The following is a 22,530-nucleotide window of genomic DNA, read 5'->3' on the forward strand; positions in this document are numbered from 1 at the left end:
TAAATAGTGACCCTTTACATCAGCAACATATCACCCACCTCCCTGGTTTGAATGCCCCACCCTGGCTTCACACACTTCACTGGAAACACTGACATCAAACTATATCGGTGAAGCTACCTAACCTAACTTCTCTCCACGCACACACATAGACACTCTTTGTTCATTTTTAAAACCCTTCAGCTCTCTGCACCGCATCCAGGATCAAACAGGCTTTCAGAGGAGAGAGCTTCCAATCCATTACCCGGCAAGTTCCAGCTCTCACATTCTGAAGGCTGTCATGGTAACCGAGCAAAATCACATTCCTTCATCTCGTTCTATCTGCCAGATATTTGATATTTGATCTGTGGCTAGAGCAACAGGGCACTAAGTGTGCCGCAGCCCCAGCTGTCCACTGCTGACACGTCGGAGAGTGCAGAGCGCTGCCAGCGTCACAACTCGGCTGATGAAAAACACACATCTGCACTCATTGTTACACAAAGAAACCTTGTGTGAGATAGGAGGTATCAGCGACAACTGGCATTTATGTGTGCGTGCACCTCAGTTTCAAAACTCTCTCTGCTTGCTGTAAAGGATTTTAGATGTTCTTTGATTTTCCCTTGAATGAGCATTGAATGTGTTATTTTTCATTTCTGAAGTCTGCTAAATAACAACAAATACAGAACTTCTACTGTGGCTTTCACTTGTCCTGTAAGACTCTCTCTCTCTCTCCCGTCCTCTGTGGTCTTGCTCTCCATCCATCCATCTGACCATCTCTGCGTTGTGCCGTGGCATGATGGAAACAGCATGTGCAGACCGCAGTGATTGACGAGATCATGTGTTTTGCTGGCAGACATGTGAATGCACAGCAGTTAAGTTGATGCTAAGCTGGAATGTGTGCGCAAGTGTGCTTAAGAAATAAGAGAAAATATACCGTCTCTGGCATTGACTTACTGGCTGACTCCTTGAAACCTTTGGCAGAGTGGACGATCACATGCAGAAAGCCGTATAAGCCCGGAGTCTCCTCATCTGGAAAACAAGCACACAAAGCAGTTAGTCCAGCGCCAAGTTTACACTTGGACGTACATACTGTATTTAAACGTCGCTTCAAAAAGAGAGTTTGTTTACATGAAACAGTGTGAAGGGAAACTGTCATTACGGACATAAAATATAGAGTGAGGCATGTGTGCTTTACATTCACTGAAGGCGGGGCTGCCCAAAGTGTGGATAAACTCATTATTATTATTAATTGTACCACTTCATTAACTGTAACTAAGACACACCCAGACCCTTACTATGATGTGCCACAAAATAACATATGTGTTTTTAAGTGAAATCTACCAGTTATCACAACCTTTCCTCACATACACATCACGCCTCAAATCGATACACACAGTCTCCCTCTGACACAACATCTGAACTGGCTGATTAGTGGAGGTATGTGGGTGTTTATGGGTGGTTTTTTTTTTTTTTTTTAAGGTGGCCTGATATGTCCCCTCATCCTGCTGAAAAAGAAATATGAAGGGGTTCACACTCTTGGTTGAGGCCTGGCTGCTTCCTGATAAACAAACTCTGATGGAGGGCTGCAGGACTGTTTGGAGCTCAACTCCAGGCAGCTGAGAGGAGAGCAGTCAGCCCCTACAGGGTGTTATTGTTTTCTGTGTGTGTGTGTGTGTGTGTGTGTGTGTGTGTGTGTGTGTGTGTGTGTGTGTGTGTGTGTGTGTGTGTGTGTGTGTGTGTGTGTGTGTGTGTGTGTGTGTGTTGTATGTAGGCGACAGGGGGGGTTCCACAGGGAAAGAGGTCAAAGGTTCAGCTTCGCGGTGGCCTGTGTGCTTTGAGGGACATTTGAATACTTTCTTTTAATTATAATCTGACTATCAAAACACACTTTACAAATTCACACTAACGTGATAGTGGATGACGATTCCTTTAAAAGGATTCAAATAAAATACTAAGGTTCTCATTAAATATCATCCATCCTCTATGTAACATTCCTTCAGCAGCTGGTCTCCATTTAAACCCTCACTGTGCTGTGCTCACTTAGTCAAATGTCACTCAGGTGTGTGTGTGTGTGTGTGTGTGTGTGTGTGTGTGTGTGTGTGTGTGTGTGTGTGTGTGTGTGTGTGTGTGTGTGTGTGTGTGTGTGTGTGTGTGTGTGTGTGTGTGTGTTAGTTTGTGTGTAATTTGGGGCCTCGGCTCTGTTTTAACCTAGCCACTTTGTTGTTCATCCAATATATAGAGGCTATCGTCCTCTTTGTGGGTGGGATCTACTCCACATGTCATCCGCCACTCTCATCCCTGATTGCAACACTCTCCACTGTTCTATGAATGAAGGCATAAAAGCCCCCGCTAAAAAAACAAATAAATGACAGACCTGTATGCTGCAACACACTTTAGCAGAAAGGCTTACCAATAAGTAAATGATTCCTAGAGTCCACCAGTGTAATTAACTTTAAACACTTAACACTTTAAACACAAGGAGAGACAGTTTTTCTAGAAATTAAAGACATCGAATGGATTCTGCTCTTGTCAATAAGTCAGCTAACTTCAGATCAGACCTTGTTTATTAGATTAAAAGAAAATGTATAATGTTTCAACAGCTCAAGAAGCAAAAAAAAAAAATCTGAAGAGATGATTAAAATTTAAGGAGACACTGGCATATTTCCCTGTACAATCCCCCATCATTACTGAAATATTTATCTAAAGGATTTATTGGTTAGATCTGATCTTGCTCCTCCAAAGAACTCTTCACAGTTTTTTTATTTCATGTGCAGGGTGGCAACAATGTGGCCCAATATGTGAGATATCCACTGAATTAAACCATATAATGACCTTACTATATCATCACACATGAAGGAAACATGCTATGTTGAAGTGCTGGCTTCTCTGACAACAATGCAGCAGCAAGTACTGGTATGTCCGAGAATATAGGCGGTTATAAGGCACCCCACCACATAAAAGATCAGATGTGGTCACCCCTCAGTTTGCCAGGAAAACAGCAAACCAATAGGTGTTTTAGCGATGGAAGTTGGAAATCAAACTATTTTCCAATTTAGCTGATTCTACATGACCTAAAAAGCCTCTGTATTTTTCTAAGAAGCTCCACGGCCAGAGACGTGGTAAAACTAGGATAAAACGCAGAAAGGTTTCCAGACCGGTGCAGATCTGGATAAATACTCAAGCTTCCTAGTCCGCAACATAGCAACTACAGGGAGAAGGGGTCAGTGGGAGGCAGCTCTCGCCGATGTTTTTGAAATTTGACTGCAGTACCCATATTAAACACCATGTGTCACATTTTAAATGTCCTTTAAAAAATGTGAGTCTGATCTGTGTCACTATACCTCTCTGCGTAAAAGAAAAAATATCTGTTCTGAATCAAACGACCAATCAGGTATAACCTTACACAAAGCCAATCACAGCGACTTGCATCACCTGGCGTCTACCTGACCTGTGTCAACAGCTCGCTCTTTTGCTCTCTGTCCTCGTCTCCTTGTGCTGCACACACCTGTTGCTACTTCTGAACTTTCTTTGTAGGTGAGTGTTTCTGTCATCCACGTCAGACCTAACTACTGGAGGGGAACAGACAGTTTGCAGTGACAACGATTGGCTTGTATCGTTGGTGCATCATTTTGGTGGGAGGGGCCTAGCGGAGTGATGGCAGAGTGACAGGCGGAAGGGTTATTCCCTAATAATGTTCATGTTGCTTACTGCCATTTTAAAATCAAAGCCAAGATGAAAACAGTTACATATTAAACTATTCAGAAAGCACTCAAGTTGGTATTTTTTCTTTTGAAGTTTTACGCTGAAGTAATTCAACAGAAAAAATCTCAACGATCATCACTTTCACAAGTAGTATATGTCAAAAGAATGTCTCAAAAAGATGCCATCGTATGAGATAAAAAAAAAAAACACATGTTCTCAGTACAATGAAAGACAGATTAAGACTGTGTCTTGTAGTGTTTTAAAACCTCACAGTGAGCTCTGTGGTCATGCATGTGTATTGTGTGTCCATGTGAAAGAGGAGACCCCCTTGTGCCATTGTGGGAGATCAGAAAGTGTCGGCCAGATGGCTTTAATGTCACTACCAGACTGTGAAAGCAGTGTAACGTGGGGATCTGGAGCGAGAACAAACAGAAAGGAGCAGGGAGCTCAGACGGGCCACCATTGGCACACACACTGTATGGCATGGACTGCTACAAGCTAGATGAGAAACATATTGTAACCCAGATTCTCTCCTGCATGCCCCCCCCCCCCACCCCCACCCTTATTATAGGGCTTTTTTTTTGCGAAGAGTCGAATAATAAGCATTCTTGAGTTAATTTGACATTCAAAACGAGATGAGAAATATGAGAATATGTGTTTGTTTTTTTAGGTGACAGCAAGGGAACACACAAAGTATGTAAAGACAACAGGAGAAGAAGAAAGATGATAATGTGTTTGAAGGTTTCTTACCGTCTTTGTTACTGGTGACAGGAATGTTGTGGACGGTTCTGAGTTTGAAACAGGAGCTGGTCAGGACCTGGAGCTCCACAGAACTTAATACACACGACTGCAGATCTGGAAAAACACAGGAACCACAAATCTTCTGTCAAACTTTTCTGTGGTTCGGGATGTAGAAACAGTTTTTAAAAAACCTAGAACAGGATGCACAAAAAGGTTTTTCCAAGGAGAGAAATAGTCAAGGATTCATTTCAAGGCCAGCGTTACCTTTCTTCTGTAGCTTCTGGATGCTTTCCCTCCACTCTGACCTCTCATAGTCTGAGGAGAGGAGGAAATAGTAGCTCTGCATACACACAGAAAGCACAATGTTAAACACATCTAGGGAACACCTCTGCACTAAAATGACATTTGAGAACTGTGTCAAACAGGAAGCAGAGTAGATTAGATGAATAGATTTTGGAAGGTAAACCTACATCTAATCAAACTTTAAACTGTGCAGTACCAATTCCAAAATGCTCTTTTTTTTTCCCCTTCTTTTTTTAAAGAGATAAATGCCTCCCTCTAGTGGTCAGACTTGAACACTGCAGCTACATGGCTTTAGTGTCATTACCTTTCCATGTTTGTTGTGGACGCGGAAGGGGATGGTGGGCGAGTGTAGGAGCAGCCACGACTCCTGCTCGTTCATCTTCTTCCTCAGACGCTCCACACGACTCTGACCCTTAGGTGCTTTCTACACGGACAAACAAACAAGAAAATGGACTCACTCGTATAGTATTGAGACTGATCTTGATCCATAAGTAGGCAAAAAAACAAAACAATTTTCAAGCAAAAGCTAAAAGTTACAAGAGCCCTAAAGGGTTATCTAAAGCATACTGGAAGAACTAATAATTTAGTCGAATCTTAATCACTGTCTTTGTTTACATCATTTTAGATGTAACATGACTCGCACTATAAATATGACAATGTACTGATGGGTTAGGGTTAGTAAACCTCACTGATGTAAACATGCACAAATCTACTTCAAATCTCAAGACTAAAAAAAACTTTACAACTTAAGAACTCGACACAGAAACATGTTTTTCTCAGTACCAAAGACATCAAGTGATATTTGTCTTTATATTCATGGTTACACTTCAAACAGGAACTGCTTATCACATCTTTACCATACTTAAAATGATGCAGCTTGCTCGTTAGTTGTATTTTCAAGTCTATTTTCATTTTGATATATACTAGGAGTCTGATTTTCGTGTACTCTACATGGGAGACTGTCTAACTTTAAATTAGTTTTTTGATTATTGTAATCTCTTTCCATGCACATTTTGTCCACTAATAATAATTGAAAACTATAAGAGGAGTCCACTATATCATGTGTGTTACCATCACTTTAAAAACAAGATATTAAAGCTAAAAATGAATATTTTATGACTTCTGTTTCATTACAGTTGTCAGTTTCTTATCAGCATGGTATCAGCTTATTGAAATATTTCCTATCTTCCTAGAGACTGTAGAAGCCCCCTGAAAGAGAGCTCCGTGCTGTGAGAGTCTTGATATATAATTCAAGGATCTAAAATTGTGGTCAGTTCTGAAGAAAAACATCCTCCCAGCCCTCAGCAGGAAGCTGTGAGTCAGAGTCTGGACACAATCAGACCCTCCTCTGACTCTAAATACCAGCGACGTTCACTCGCTGTGCCCCCGGGTGGGCAAGATGAACTCTGTAAGACGGAATAACAGGAACTCTCTGCTCCTTAAAAGCGATACTCCCACCCTCAGAGGGCGTGGGGGTGTATAACTGGAAATGATTGGAGATTTATGGCGTTCTTATTTTGAACCTCAGTGACAAACAAGGCTAACAGGAGTCGACACAGCACATGAAATCAACTGTGCTCAAAACAATCATTTGAGGAGGAGATACGGAATATATGTCTGACCTTTAGAACCATTACTGTAGAAAAATAAAGTTCACATTTTTTCCAGTATCTATTTTTCAAATGTTTATCTCACTTTTGTCTGTATTAGTTGATGTTACTGTAAATTATCTATAGGCCACTTTATGGCTTATCTTGACTGTGATGCTGACAAACAAAACCGTGGGTAACAAGTGCTGAGTTATTAGAACAGTACAGTGTTTCCAGTAAGTATGTGGTGATTTCTACCATGTACGTCTTTGTAGTCATGAGAAATAAAAATATCAGTATCAACGGACACATTGAGCAAAACTTCCCTCCTGAGTCACCTGTTTGTGTTTCTTTTAATAAAGAGAACAGGAAAGGATGACTTTAAAGAACACAGGAAGGTACTGCCAAGACACGGTTGATTTTAACTGATTTACTTTCTGTCATCATTTGTTCTTTGGAAACAAATGTTTATGTTTCTATGAATGTTGCAAAAACCTCCTGCTATAGAAACACTCCTGTTCTTGTTGGTCTGTCTAATAACTCAATGAAAATAGGTTTCATATAAACGCGTGTTTAGAATGAAATCTCAGTAGGCCTAGCTTTCACTCATTAAAACAAAAAGTGAAATGTGGGTGTGTTCCTGTGGAGTCCCAGCACTCAGACTGAATGATATCATTGGGTTCTGCAATGGGTATCAGGCTGTGTCCTGTAAATCTAGGCAGGCAACACCATTCTCTAACTCTGACCTAAAACATGTTTAGACTGTTTTAGAATTCTACAATCCCCCCCCACAGATATGAGACTGAACCAGCTTCATATCTACAGAGGCTGAACACACTGTGGCTCTGTGAGCAGTTTCATCCGCTTTCCATGACCCATTCAGTGGTCCAGTTACCATTCCTTCTTATCTAGCTCCACTGGTCTTAAATATAGTTAATAGCCTGTGTGGCATACAAATAAAGATTGATTGATTGATTGATTGATTGATTGATTGATTGATTGATTGATTGTATGGAAGAAGATAATGGTATTTCCATCCAAACACAACATGACCATATAGAGAAACTTTACTTTAGTTAGGAGGTTTCCTTTCACAGTGAGTCATTCCCACAGTGTTAAGTTACATATGTCAATAACTTCTATATTGTTTGCCACATAAAATAAAATAAAAACATCCATAAATTGTATATATTACATATACATTTTTAAAGATGTCTCTGTAGGGTTAGCATTAGAGTTTTTTTTAAATGGCTGAATACTCGATACTCAAATATTTTACTCTCTTTCATATTATTAGTATTACACATTTTAAAAAATTAAATAAAATTAATTTATGAAGAGTCCTCTGTTTTGTCACGGGGGGGGGGGGATATTGTTATATTGATATTGTTAAGAAGCAGCTGTTTAAAGTAGATAATGTATAGGAGAGGAAAGTGTCATCCTCCTGCTTTAAGGTCATGTACTGTTTGCTTTGGATATCATGAATATTGATGTTGTTCAGGTTGACTTTTCATAGTTTTATAGTTGACTTGTTTAGTCATGTATCTACATTTAATGTAGGGGATGTCAATCAATCAATCAATCAATAGCTCTTCACTAACTGGCTGTGCTAGTCTCAGTCATAGGAATGCCCTGGATTCAGTTTAAAATGAAACCAACAGGATTACCTTCTCTTTCTGTATCTCGCTCTTTAGGACTGATATCTTGATCTTCATCTCTTCGATCTCGTGCTCGGGCAGAACATGGATGCTGGGGCAACAGTCGGAGTCGTCCAGGGTTTGGAAGGTCAAGTCTGCCAGAGGGATGTACCACTTGCACTCATACTGCTGGTGGCGACTGCGGATGGATAAGGGGGGCAAAGGAGGAGGCAAGAAGGAGATTTTAATTAATAAAAAAATCATATAAGAAAACTTCTTTATAATTCAACAAATCATTTGAGGAATCAGGATGCTTTTAATAATCGGAGAACCAAAGACAGTGAAAACACATGTTAAACACTGAGTAATTCATAAAACACATTCTCTAACAAGTGAAGTTTGTCTCCAGATGGCCGTTTTCATTAAATATGTAAAAGATGCACCGATATAGATGTCAGTATTTAAGGAAGCTTAGAAATGCCATCAATTATGTAGCTCTGGCCTCATTTTGAGAAATCATTACTTTTAAGAAGTTTAACTTCTCAAATCCATACATATCATTATAATAAAAAAAGAAGAAGAAAAGAACATTCTGCCAGCTGACAGAAACAAGAGACACTAACAGGCTGATTGAGAGCACTGCACACATTTATAGAACTTTTCTCTTCTGCTAGTTTGACCTCAGCTCCAAACACTTCACAATAAACAGCTAATTCATGGAGCTGCAAAGCTATATGATTAATAAAAAGGATTCACATTCAGAGGAGGACTCCGTATTTAAAGGCTGAGGAGATGGATCTGCATCATCACTGATGAGGCTTTCATTAGCTTTCCTGTCGCTGCACTGTAAACGTATCACCAGTCAGTCTTATGGCTTGACGATGAGAGTCAATAACAAAAAGAAAACTGTATATCCTTTAGATAAATCTGAGGCCTTTCAGGAAGGTTAAAAAAGAAAAAAAGGAAAAGTACGTTACTAATTAAAGGAGCAGGAAGGGAGAAAAGGAGTGGTCAGTGGATTACATTGAAGTCTTCTTGTTGCAAATATTGATGACACATGCTTTTTTTTTTTTTACTGTGACCTTATACCTTAGCTCACACATGTTTTTGTTTTGATTCTTTGTAACTTGGACTTCTATTTAAAGGTAAGTAACTGTAAAACAGGAAATATGATCTTTAAGTTCTTTATACTACAACCTCATAAATTTTTCAACCCACAAAGCCACTCCCAAGCCTCGAAACTCCTGCCCTTATTCTATTTCAAAAAAGCTGCTTTTGTGTCTCTATGCTCTCTGGCCTTTGGGAAATCTTTTTTGTTATACAGACCGTCTATTCATTTTCATTGTAGTGTGCTCTCTGCACACAGCAGATCTAGTTACACTTGAACGCACCCTTGCAGATATTGTAAAAGGCATACAAATAAAAGGCTGAAAGTAGGCTCATCGTGTTAAATCTCCAACAGAAAATGTGAAATAACTTTAAAGAAAAAGATAAAATATGGGTTCAAGAAGTGGAACATGAAGCAGCAGAGTCATTGTGAATATGACAGAGCCCAGGAATGACAGGGGTGAGATAATCAGAGGTTACTATGGTTTTAAGATCCTCAGTGAATTAACTCATGGTGACTGAGTTTCTGGATGGCTGCTCTCCTCTAAATGTGTGTGTGTGTGTGTGTGTGTGTGTGTGTGTGTGTGTGTGTGTGTGTGTGTGTGTGTGTGTGTGTGTGTGTGTGGGGGGGTTTCTGCAAGGGAACTGCTGAGCTAATACCACAGACATAAATGGTCTGATTTACAGGTCTGGTAGTTATGGCAACGCTTTGTGTTCCTGCAAGTGAGAAGTGGCTGCAAATGTCACACACAACTAGTGAATGTCAGGCGTAATTAGACACAACCAGGCTAACAGCGGCCGCTGTGCTGACGAGGAGAGCAACAGGCGGCCCTTGTTAAAGTGACGTTTAATAAATAGACGTGTCACGCACAAACAGACTGCTTCCTGGAACAGAGCACCATCAGTGTGAGCGTGCACATTTATCTGAATAACACCTTCGTTAACGCTCTCTATTGGCTATAAATATCTGCTTCTTTTTTTTTCTCAATATACCCGAGGTGAAACGCCTGATAGTGTTTCTGTTCGTAGGAGAGAAATAAAAAAAGCCTCTCACACAGAGAGACCAGGGAACGTATTCACAGAGATTCATTAGTACAAAGAGTGTGACAAAATTCTTAGTATCATGACATGTTCTCTGATTTTCTCTTTAGATTGAAGACAAGATTCTAGTAGAGATTAAAGTTATTCACAAAGCATCCTCGCCCTTAATAGAACTCCTCAGGGGAAAATTGTGAGGAGCAGTGAGGAGGACTTTCTAAGAGGCCGGAGAGAAAGGTGATCATACAAACAATCACAGATCTGTCACAGCCTCAAATATCAGAAAGAGTAAGTACGACAGTTATCAGGCATGGCTAATTGACATGAGCAAATAAATAAAAGGTAGGACTCGCACAGAGAACAGAAGGGGTGCAGACGGGCTGAACAGACAGAAATGAGTTTTGCACATTTCAGTCCATGTTTTAGTGCAAAGTGAGGCCTGCATGTGGTTACCTCCACAGGTGCAGCTAATCACTGATTCTTCATCATGATAATATCTGTCTCTCTATACTGTAATCTGTTCTGCACATGTTGAATTTACAAATTATCCCTGCACTCACGTTCACTTCATTGGGCTGTCGTCGCCGTTATATTGTATAGTTTCTGCTTATAATATGTCTACACTCATGCACTTCAACTTATATCAACACTGTCCATTTACGACTCTGTTTTTGCACATTTACATCTAATCTTCCTATTTAAGACTAGTAATGCTTAGTTAAATCCTGCTTGTATATATTCACATTCTTAGTTTTGATATTTTTAGTGCTTATTTACTTTGTATTTAATATTATATTATGTTTAGATTTGCTAACATTGTGTTTTTTTTTTTACTCATATTGTGTGTTGGATAACCTGTTGCTGTAACGCCACAATTTCCCATTTTAGGATCAATAAAGTAATTCTATTCTATTCTAATTTCCCATTATCACCAAAATAATCTTGAGACTTTTGTTCCCTCTTTTTTGGATCAACCAATCACAGTTTTTGAAAGAACGTGTCATACCTAGCAACAAGCCTCCTCACTGAGATTAAACGTTTCTGTTCCTTCCTCGCTCAGAGTTGATCGGAGCTAGCTCCTAAAATAACTCCTGAGCTAGGGCTCACAGTTGACATTTTAAGCCAGGTTAGGACTTCTCTGTAGAGTATTCTAAGTACGTTTGTGAATGTGAGCCAAGAGCTTTTGTTCTATGTTGATGTCATTCTCTGTATCACACAGTCAGAGGTTCAGGAGGAGCTGGTGTGGAAGGCAGAATGAGTGACTAGTTGGAAACACATTCTTGAAAGAGATTTTGAAAGGTACTGTGAAAAATCCTCTTTTTTTTTTTAATACTCTTAAAAAATTGACATGGAAAGGTAAAGTGGACTCCTCACCCCACAGCGGTCTTCTTCATCTTGGCACAGAGCAGCAGATCGGTGAAAAGGAAAACGTGTCGTAGCTTCCTGGAGCTTTCTGATACCTCCACCAGGAAGCCATCCTTCACCAGCTGACGGGCCTGAGAGAACACATCACATCAACTCATGTTCTACCACCACATGCTGATACACTCAAAATACCTCATGTTCAAACTATTTCAGGTTAATTAAAGCAAACACTAACAAGAAAATGTGAGGAAATCACTGCTTTGTTAACTCCTATTTTTAAATTATGGATGTCAAGTTTTCAACAAGGTCAGAGTGAAAAAAACACCAAAAGTAGTACCCAAGCTGCCAGTCAGATCCACATTCCATTTTCATATAAATGTTTTAGTAATGATTTTCTTGAAGGCCTGACAGTTACATATGTTTCTTATAACAGCCACACAGGGCTGCTGTGGTCTAGCGATTAGTTCCTGCACCCCATGTACAGAGGCTGAAGCCCTCAAAACGGGCAGCCCAATCCGACCTGCAGCACCTTTCCCACATGTCATTCCCCACTCTTTATACTCGATTTCCAACACTGTCTCAATTGCCCTGTCTGTCGCTACCATAAAGGCATAAAAAGCCCCAAAATAAATCTTAAAAATACAATAATAACAGCCACTGAACATTAAGTCTCTCATTTTCCTTGAATCTGACACATCACCTTAATTTAAAGAAAATCACCCATATACAAGGCTCCTAGTTCACTGTGACAAGATAGATGGGAATGTGATTATATTTAGTATAGGAGGTAAGTACAGTATGTGAGTTCTAGCTGTTTGTGGGCCATTAAAAATACTTGTTCTAAGTTGTAGTGTCATTTATACTTGAGTGAATCATTTGCACAAAAACACACAATCAATGCACACACCTCTCCTTTGGGTGTGGTCACAGCTGTCCTGCGAGGGTCGATCTCCTCGTTGATGGAAGAGAGAAAGTTCTGCGATATCCTCAAAGCGTCCTGCAGGAGGGGGAAGTCTGGATGGTCCTTAGGAGTGTGTTTCAGTAAATCCTGCAACAAATGCATAAACAAACATGTTTTTCATTTTTACGAAGACATGTACACAGTAAAAGCATAGAAATAGTTGTAATACCAGGATTATCACAACAGGGAACACATGAGTTATAAATAATGTATTTGAGAAACATTTCAGCCCGGGCAGAAAGTCAGTACTAGAAAACATGTATTAACTTTCGAGCAAAGGCATGAAAAGTTCATATTTTTGACTGATTTTCTTTTTCTCTCTAGACAACTTTATGTTATATCAAGCTTTGTCTACAGAAGTGGAGGAGGTTCATTGTAAGTTGAGCACTGCCTCCCTTTGATCATTTCCTCTTCGAGGTCGTCTCTCTAAAGTCTGCAAACACCTCGCAGTCAGTGAGACATTCAAGTGCATTATCGTTTTCTAACAAAAATCTATAGAAGCATTAAAGTGGACAGACGATTCTGTTTTCTTATTCAAAACATAATTGCACATCACGTCCACACATGCCTCTTATTGAATGCATAAGTAATCTCTGAGAATCTCATTTCCTCCTTTTGATTAGAGCTGCTCTCCTCCGTCCAGCAGGCCAATGAGCAATGAGCAGCTGTCTCTTCCCCCCCACCCCCAAAATGTTTTTTCACCACCTCTTAATTTGCATGACTGACAGGAACACGCTCTTTCAAGAAAACACACACATTTAGATGTGGTATACTGGTCAAAATACTGGTTCTGCCTTAAAAACACTCCTGTGAGATTTCATTGAACATCTTTTATATGAGCCCTATAGACCGTTAGCGAGTTAATTGATTCCCAAACTGTGGAGCAGGGCCTCAGAATGGGTCATAAATGAATAAAAAAGGTTGGTGGATAAGCGATTGGAGAGAAGAGAAGAGGCAAACTTGAATTCATAGCCCAAAACTTGTTTGTTTTGTGACATATTAGATAATATTTGGACCTCAACCATTCTATAATTTTTAATTCGGGGGAACCTGTCTTTGTTTAAACAACTGTTACATTATGGGCCTTCAACCAAACACTTTTTTTTGTTGTTTTATTTGAAAGATCCTTTAAATCCCAGGAAATGCACGCTGTTTACTCACATGAAGGACCAGGGTGCTTCTGGTAACACGGTCAATGGGTTTGTAAAGGAGAGCTGTGGGGAGAGAATAGGAGAGGGGTGAGTCAATGTCGCTTACACACAAGCCTGTAGACACACACACACAATCACACACAGACACACATAAACAAAAACATATTCACATACTGGAGGTCAGAGCTCAAAAGCCGGAACAAGGGCGAACCCTCCTGCACTTTTCTCATGCCGAGTTAAACACAGCACCTATAGAGAAGCTGACAATATGACTTCAACCCAAACCAACACCGACTCTGCTCGGTGTGTATTTGACCTCCCTGTGAAGGGAAATTAACAAGAATACAATTTCCTTAAGAAGATCACTAGAGCATCATATGAGTGTTGTTTTAAAATCGAATAGGACTGTGTTGCAGATTTTTTTTTTCATGCACAATGAAGGTAAGAACAAACACAAACCCACTTGAGTCTAAAGGCAGGCTGCTTAACATGCAGTCCACCTCTGGGGTTGGTGCTGCAGCCTCCTATTGGTTCCTGAAGTGTTTGCTTCCTGTGAATATTTAATATGCTGCTAGGTAGACTACAGCCTGCCCAAACACTGGACTTTAACAGAGTTTTTTTTTTTTTTAAATCAATATCAATATAAGGAGCACAAATAAAAGCATGTATCTATACATAGAATGTATATATAAAACACAGATTGTGTAAAATCGCCACCTTTCAAATCTCTAAATCACAACTTAAGCCTCCACCACCAAACGTAGCGGTTTGCTGCCGAGTTGGTGTGAACAGCAGCAGGTCTGACATACATGACAGCTCTAGGTGAGAAACTCCCACATACAGGACAGAGGGAGAGACAGAAATACAATGGAGATAAAGGATTATACCGGGGAGATGGGCGGCAGTGCGAGATGACAGATGAGATGGGGAGTGATGAATCAGAACGCAAACACACATATAGATCTAAATATAAAAAAAAAAGAGAGAGTAGAGAGGGGGAGGCAGGTTTCTCCTGTCAGACTTAGCGCTCCAGCAGCCCTGTAATGAAAATGCCAAAAACATCTCAAGGTCTCAGAATAATAATGCCACTGGTGTCACGGAGGTTTAATGAAAAGAAATGTAGAATAATGTTGCTCTGCTCATTTTCTGCTCAAAAACAACTGAAGGTATGTAAAGGGAAAACACAACAGACCCACAAGGGTGTAACATCTGAAAAGCAGCTGACAATGTTCCACCCTGTGATCAAGCTCATCTCCATTTGAGAATTGTGAAAGACTTAAAGCAACTGATTTTTCAATTACAGGGAAGAAAAGGAAGCCGAGTGAAACAGGGAGTGATGACGCACGGTGCATTCTGTATGCAGGGCAGGACGGCGCTCTGCTCCCACAGAGATGGTCCAAACAGTGGTACCCATCCCCTCACGTGTTACACTTATCTATTCAAAAACTTTACAGTAGCTCAGTTCTTAGACTGTATGTTATCTGTGATACAAGAAATGAAAGAAACCTACAGGGAGCATGTTCAGATCATCCGATAGGGCTCGTCATATTGAACTACAAACACATTCTCATATGTTCAAACATGCATACATACACACACACTCACACATACATACACACACACACATACATACACACACACACATACATACACACACACTCACACATACATACACACACACACATACATACACACACAGCTACAGTATAAGATTAAAGAGAATCTTCCAGAGGGCCTTGCTGATGCTCTTTGAAGTTACTCCACCTTCTGGTTATTAACACTGTGAAGCCCACCAGTGGTCCTGGTTCATTGAGCCAACACTTGTGACTCCTGCAGGAATAACAAGAAGACCTGCTTTGACGACAAGCCATGTGAACACCTCTAATGATGTGCATATGCAGGTTTGTATTCATGTAAGGTACAGGCACTTTGTGGGAGGTGACTTTAGGTAAGCATGGATACAACTTAAGTATCCAATGTTAAAGAAGTGTTCTTAAGTTCTCAAGCTGTGAGCAGGTCAGCCGGTTTTTGTAGTCAGTGAATCAGCTCTATTGATTCTTTGTGTTTATATTAATTAACAAGAGTATGCAGCTATGCTAGTAGCTTCAGCAAACAATGTCAATGCCAGCATGCCTAAAAAAAATAAGCAAGTTAGCAGCATGCTAACGTTAGCTGAAGCTGAAGCTGAAGCTGAGGGGGATGTCTGTAGTTTTAAGAATGTGGTCGTAACATGTTGAGATATTTCAGTCAAAATACGGTAATAGAAACCTTTTACTGGGGCGCTGGTGGTTCAGTGGTCAGTGTGTGCGCCCCATGTATGGAGGCCATGGTCCTCCAAGTGGGCGGCCCAGGTTCGAATCCCACCTGTGGCTCCCTTCCTGCATGTCATTCCCCACTCTCTCTCTCTCGCCCTGATTTCCGACTCTATCAACTGTGCTATCTCTCCATTAAAGGCACAAAAAGCCCAAAAATAAATCTTTTTTTTAAATAATGAAACCTTTTTACGGCTGCTAGCAAACCTAAGTATCAGTACACACAGGCCTGGTTAGCTTATTCAGGTGTTCTAACCAATGGTTAAATGAAGATAGTGCAATAAATCAATGTGATGCAATTATCTATTTGCTGGTTTCAGATATTGATATTTTCATACGTAAAAAAAAAAAAAAAAAAGACACTCTAAACCGATTTCCATGTTAATTTGACAGGGGTCTGCAATCCTAACTTCATGTGTCTGTGTGGTGACGTCCTGACATGAATGAGGGGATGTGAACTGAAGTTGAATGGCCAAAGAAGAAGTTGAGAGCAGGTTAAAGAAGAAGACAGATAATGACAGACAACAGTGAAAATAAGTTATAGAGCTAAAGCTTCATAAGAATACATCCTGCACTTTCTCTTTTAAGGGGCATGTTATATTCTTCAGTTATTCACATGACTTGACTTGTTATTAAATCATTTTCTTACACTTTATTCATTTTCGCAGAATTGCTGAAACATATCGTTATCGTGGACCACATGTCACGTATCTTGCTTTGTTATGGAATTTTCACCCCTACTAACAAAGCATATTTGAATTTTAAATAGCTATATAGATACTTATAGTTAAATCCCCCTGATTGTCTCAGCAGCTAATTAAGGAACCATATTACAAACAGTAATGAAAGCAGCTGTCCTGGGTGCTGACTTACACTGATTGTTGAGGGAGTATGAAACCAGGGTCATGCTGCTTTACAACCCAGACTGAGAATGATTTTTAATAATACAATAAAGATTTTAAAGGGGAAATATGTTAGCGCCAGAAACATAGTGAACATTTGAGTTGAAGCAAAATCTGGCTTTTTCTTAATGGCTTGTGGTAGATTAGTCCCCTTAAACACTGAGTTAAGGTACCAAGAAGAATGCAGAATCTGTAAGTCACGGACAAGATTTTTGTTTGGGATGTTTTTATATGTATTTTCTGTAGAAATGACACATTTTAATTGATTGTAGGCAGGAAAAAAAAAGCCAATTTGTAAGGTAACAGAGGCTGAACATTGGCCAAAATACAATCCTGTCAAAGCAGACATCTGCATTAAATGAAATCGATCTCATAGTCTCTGAAGTCAAAGATCATTCTCAAGTCTCAGGCTACTAGTTGGACTGTTTACAATGACCAGCACATGTAAAGTGTTTGCCCCTATCATTATATCTTATTATGAAATGTTCAGGCAACACTAGAAGTAAAGAAAAGAGACAACGAAAATGAATATATAGTGCTGCTCTCGGGTACTATATGATCTTCAGATGACAGGAATAAGAAACCTTAGTATTTCCTCTCTCTCTCTTAACTTGTCTTCTATTTCTTCTGTGCATTATAAACCTTATAGACGGAGAAATCTGAACTATTCGGTCATTAAATGTTCTCATTCGCTGAATGCAGTCAGACACCTTCTAAATACTGTAGTTAGGACTCTTACGTGTGATTACAGTACTGATGCAGGATCAATTCATGCTGCTACATGGCTTTGAGTCTTTTAAGTGCATTTTATAGACAAGGACAGAATGTTTACAGGGAACTAAAGTTCAATGTCCAGTCAAGAGTCAGAAACTAATGAGTAGAGAGAGAATCAGAGCGAGAGGCAGATTATTGGAAGTCGATGACCTGCCACCGCGAGGTGCCTCTGATTGGTCCTGTTCTCAAGGTCGCCTTGACAACTTGGCTGACGGACATGTGGTTCATCTTCGCTAACAAGGGGATAGATAGACCATGTGGGGTGAAGTCTTTGAACAGGCACATCACACACAAACACTTCACGGGTCTACAGCTAGGACTCAGGGACCGCCTGCTTTCAAGCGTTTGGCAAGACATCAGCTTTCCCCGCCAGCCATGAGCCGTGACGGAGGACGAGGAGGACACAAGGAGCGTGCTAGGAGAGGAAAAATAAAGGAGGCAAAATGATGAATAGAGAGGGGGAGAATAGAGATTAAGGAAAAGAGAGGATGTCACATGCTTGCTTGATTTAGTACTTGTGTTGCTATGTGCATCCATTCATTAGCGGGTCGAGGGCAGATGAAACTCTGGACTTTACTTTGTTATAAACAAGCTTGACAAACTAAATTATTGCAATGAAGAAGAAAAAACACAAAAGCTCACATCCCTTCATTTGGCTGGGGTCCAGTTTAATCATATAGAAACTACAAGGATGGATGGATGAGAGAAGGGTAGAAGGCAAATGGGGGAACAGCATGATAAAAGAGGTACTGTATGGAGGGAGAAGAAAGAGAACGCCACTTTCTGAGATAAGGTGGAGGAATCCCCCTGATTGTCTCAGCAGCTAATTAAGGAACCATATTACAAACAGTAATGAAAGCAGCTGTCCTGGGTGCTGACCAGCACTGATTGTTGAGGGAATGTGAAACCAGGGTCATGCTGCTTTACAACCCAGACTGAGAATGATTTTTAATAATACAATAAAGATTTTCAAGCGGAAAAATGTTCGCATCAGCGACATTTGAGTTGAAGCAAAAGTAGTCCTGGTGCCTGATTATCACGGTGTTAAGGTGCCTTTTTCTTTCTTAGATAATTTTTTGGGCCTTTGCGTTTATTCCACAGGACACAGGAAATAACGAATGCCCGGTGCCATACAAATAATCTTTTTCAAGAGTATATAACAATAGTTTGAAGCTGTAAACCATTTCTAGATGTGACCGACCCTGCTTGGCTCTGATGCTCAACTACATGTACAGGAGACAATGCTGAGAGTATTCGTTTTTTTTCCTTTGTATCTTTTTATAAACCTTAATAACTTGAACGTTTCAGGGTGTGAACGAAAACAGGTTTATTTTTCCATCCTTTTCCAGCCAGTCTTCTTAGTGATATTTCCGGAAGATGTCAGGATGTGAGAACACTTTCCGGTGGAAATCAGGGAAAATCACCTTGAGCAAGGTGGCGGGAGTTAAGACGTTTATATCATGCAACCCCTGAGTGACTGGTTCGATACTCTCACACATCGGTTTTTCCGCTTGCTTGCGTTTTCGTATCCACTCATTAGTTTAAAACTTCTGTATGTTCGATTACACGTAGCATCGATATGAAGAATAAAAACACATCATATCTTTGACAGCCATCTTTTACTTTATGTGTTGACTTCCATGAAACTCCTCTCCCGAACAACATGGAAAATCTCCTGCAGTGAGGAATGTGTGGTAGAGAAACTCAGGAAGATTTCAGGAGCAGGATGTCCTGTCATTTTCAAATCATTTTCAGAAGTCAATGTGTGAAAATTTAAATATTATAAACTATGAAGATGAAACGAATTCTGCTGGCAAACGTCATGTTTACACCGTTTCTAAGGTGAGCTGATTAGTGAGTTCTTCCTCACTCACAATGTATAAATTAACAGACAGTTCACAGGTACATGGTGCTGATTAACACGTTTAAAAAAAACACTCACCCACCCCTCTCTCGGCCAAACAAACCCATACCATTGTCCGCTCATCATGTTTGCTCATCATTGCATAATTTTTAAAGACCCAAACGACTGATTGTTAGTTACACTTGCAGAGAGAGGTCTTCCATCTCTTTAGACAAAGCTAAAGTTTGGCACACAACCTCTTCCTAATACACACATAAGGTTCTCTTGCAAGTTGTTCGGACTTGTTCCGATCCTCTGATGATAAGTATTCTCTATCAGGAGCAGTCTGGGGCAAAGCAGTCCCTATACAGACTAAACGTGCCCTGCCTTTAAACAAATCCACAAAAAGCTGCTCTCCTCCTATACATTCTGGAACTTAAAGACATGAACAGTTGAAGTCTGACAGTCCCAGTGAGCTGTGAAATCCGGCAGCTAGAACACAGCCCCAACACTTCAAAAGAAACTCATTTTAAAGGCTCAATGCGTGGGCTGTGGCAAATGAACGTTAATAAAAAGGCAAATTAAGCACTGAGACTATCAGCATCAGTTCATAAGGCTTCCAAAAAATCACCTGGGATCCCATCACCTTGCTGGGATCCCAACTCAGTCTGGCAGCTTATTAATAACCGTCCCAACTTCATATCAAATACGGTACACTACAAATCAACCATAGAAACAACAATGTTGACATCCTGGCTCTTAGAAATATGACAGGAAAAACATCTCTCCAAGTTTCCAACGTCAAAGGAGTCAAATCATGCAGACGTTACCGTATGTGCAGTTACAACACAGCCTGAGGACCAGAAGCACCTCCATATCCCTCATCTTTTCTCCTCACTCTGTTCTCCTGCTCACTGCCTCCTCTCTTAGGCAGAGACAAGGAGAGAGAGGGGGAGAGAGCGAGAAAGTGAGAGAGAGAGGGGGCGAGAGAGAGAGCGAGAAAGTGAGAGAGAGAGAGAGAGAGAGAGAGAGAGAGAGAGAAAGTGAGAGAGAGAGGGGGAGAGAGGGAGGGAAGAGTGTGTGTGCGGATGTGCGTGTGTGTGCGTGTATGTGTGTGTGTGTGTGTGTGTGTGTGAGAGAGAGAGCGCTTAAACACACCAGTTTTCCTTCAAAAGACTGTCACTGCATACACAAGTAGAAGGGGCCGGACTGGAGTCTTAAAGCAGCACGTCAGCTTAGACAGACATACATGCACAAGGACACACACACGCACGCACGCACGCACGCACGCACGCACACGCACACGCACACACAATAACACTACCCGACGCACTTACCCTCCATTGAAACAGTTGTGGTACAATCTTTGGAGCCTTTAGGCCCTTTTACTTTGAGGTTCTAAAAGAAACAGAGGGGAGGGAAGATCAATTTCATTAATCATACACACAACCATGCATACAAACACACACACACACAGCTCTCTACTTGTCCGGCTGAGTGGAGAGCTAATGAAGAAGTATAGGGTCACTGCAGCAGACTGAGGCAGCTGAAGGAGGATTGAACCTTGCAACCTTTGAAAATGTACCTTACAGGAAATGAGTGTTACAAATATTTAAATAAGTTATTATGAGATAAGATCATACTAACTCTTAAAAGTCCACTTTCAGCTGAGTGCTCTGATGTGAATTATACTTAAGGGTTATAACATTTTCTGGCTTTGGAACCATTGAGAAAATATATGAAAAGATATGATATTTGATCGTTGCATGTTTAAAATAATGTACCTCAACGCTAACATTTTGAAAAGTTCTACAATGCTAGATTTCTGCAAGGGAATATATTAAAAGATGAAAACACAACAGGAAACAGAGGCTTGAGGTATTAAAACAATTAAAAATACAATGCTCTTGAAGCTCGAAGAGGTTTGTTTTATACTGAAATCCCCAATAGAATTTATATTACTATACTGAATACATCTCTTTTTTCATTTAAAGTAAAAATACATTTACTAATCAATAGAGACTAACTAGCCCATGTGCACATTTAGCACATACACAACACTCGCATGCACCAAGAGCATGCTAGTGAGTTTGGCACTAGCAAGGGTTATCCCATCTATAACACCTACAAAGCAATGAGACAGATTTTCACACCCCTGCACGCTGTTAATACTAAATATATCCACTCTGCTGTCTGTTGGTGTAAGTTGATTAACATCTTCTGTTGTGAACTGCTTGTATGATCTGACACTTACAAGCTGAAATGTGAATGGTGTAGCATCACAGATAGCTGTTAATATTGTTTTACACTAGTGTTCCTCATTAAAAAAAAACACATTTCCCATAAACACTGCTGCTTCCTGTCAAAAAAGGGGATGTTTTGGCATCGCCTTGCTTCTCCTCTGTGCTGTTGTTTTATGTGAATCTGCTTTCTCCTTTACTTTAGAGAAGAACATTTTGTATAGCTAAAAACATAATATATCAGTGTGTAACTAAATTAGTCGTAGTGAACATGTTGACCACCTTGAGCATTGGTTGAGGAATAGAAAGTTGTTCTGTAACCTTTTGGCAGAACACATAAAATACATTTGAATAATAATATCCTACCCAGCTTCTCGGCAGGCATATAATAATTATTATCTATGATATGAACAGATTCTGATCATCTTGGGAAAACAAACGTACCTCGGATATCTTCTGGAACTGACTGTTGGCTTGGCTGCATTTCTCCGCTGTCTCTAGCGCCACCTTGTAGTTGTCCACAAAGGCTTTGTACACTCCCAACTGGCTGGCCTGCAAACGAGTGAAGAGAAAGAGAGACATTAAAGTACAGGAGATACAAGATGGTGTGAGATAATGAGTTTAACAAACCTCTTTTTGCACAGAAAGTGACCTTTAATTTGTTATCTCCCCCGTGCAAGTGGTTCAATGTCTGACACATTTAGTATTACTAAAGCTTCAACAGTTAGGCAATGTTCACACACTGCACGCAAGAGTGACCCACATCTAAACTCTATGCTCATATGTGACAGTGACAATCTGAACATGAGTCTTACTCATCTCATCAGTTGAAAGGAACAGTATCACCGAATATAACTGCATGGTTTCTGTGATTATTCAATGGAAAAAT

At 40.2% G+C, this 22,530-nt stretch overlaps 1 protein-coding gene across 4 annotated transcripts in view; it reads right to left on the bottom strand.

The window, feature by feature from the left end:
• Window positions 1-22,530, bottom strand: part of abr (ABR activator of RhoGEF and GTPase) — a 138,682-nt gene that overhangs the window by 44,982 nt on the left and 71,170 nt on the right. For all 4 annotated transcript variants that reach the window (XM_020653784.3, XM_020653785.3, XM_020653786.3 and 1 more), the window contains 10 exons: window positions 22,086-22,193; window positions 20,739-20,799; window positions 13,581-13,633; window positions 12,366-12,506; window positions 11,468-11,589; window positions 7,979-8,147; window positions 5,027-5,146; window positions 4,684-4,759; window positions 4,429-4,533; window positions 931-1,005 (listed from right to left, as the gene is read on the bottom strand). In XM_020653784.3, coding sequence (XP_020509440.1) covers window positions 931-1,005; window positions 4,429-4,533; window positions 4,684-4,759; window positions 5,027-5,146; window positions 7,979-8,147; window positions 11,468-11,589; window positions 12,366-12,506; window positions 13,581-13,633; window positions 20,739-20,799; window positions 22,086-22,193 — 1,030 coding nt within the window. The remainder of the gene's footprint in view (window positions 1-930; window positions 1,006-4,428; window positions 4,534-4,683; window positions 4,760-5,026; window positions 5,147-7,978; window positions 8,148-11,467; window positions 11,590-12,365; window positions 12,507-13,580; window positions 13,634-20,738; window positions 20,800-22,085; window positions 22,194-22,530) is intronic.

The sequence above is a fragment of the Labrus bergylta genome, chromosome 14 (assembly GCF_963930695.1).
Source record: "Labrus bergylta chromosome 14, fLabBer1.1, whole genome shotgun sequence".
Classification (NCBI taxonomy): domain Eukaryota; kingdom Metazoa; phylum Chordata; class Actinopteri; order Labriformes; family Labridae; genus Labrus; species Labrus bergylta.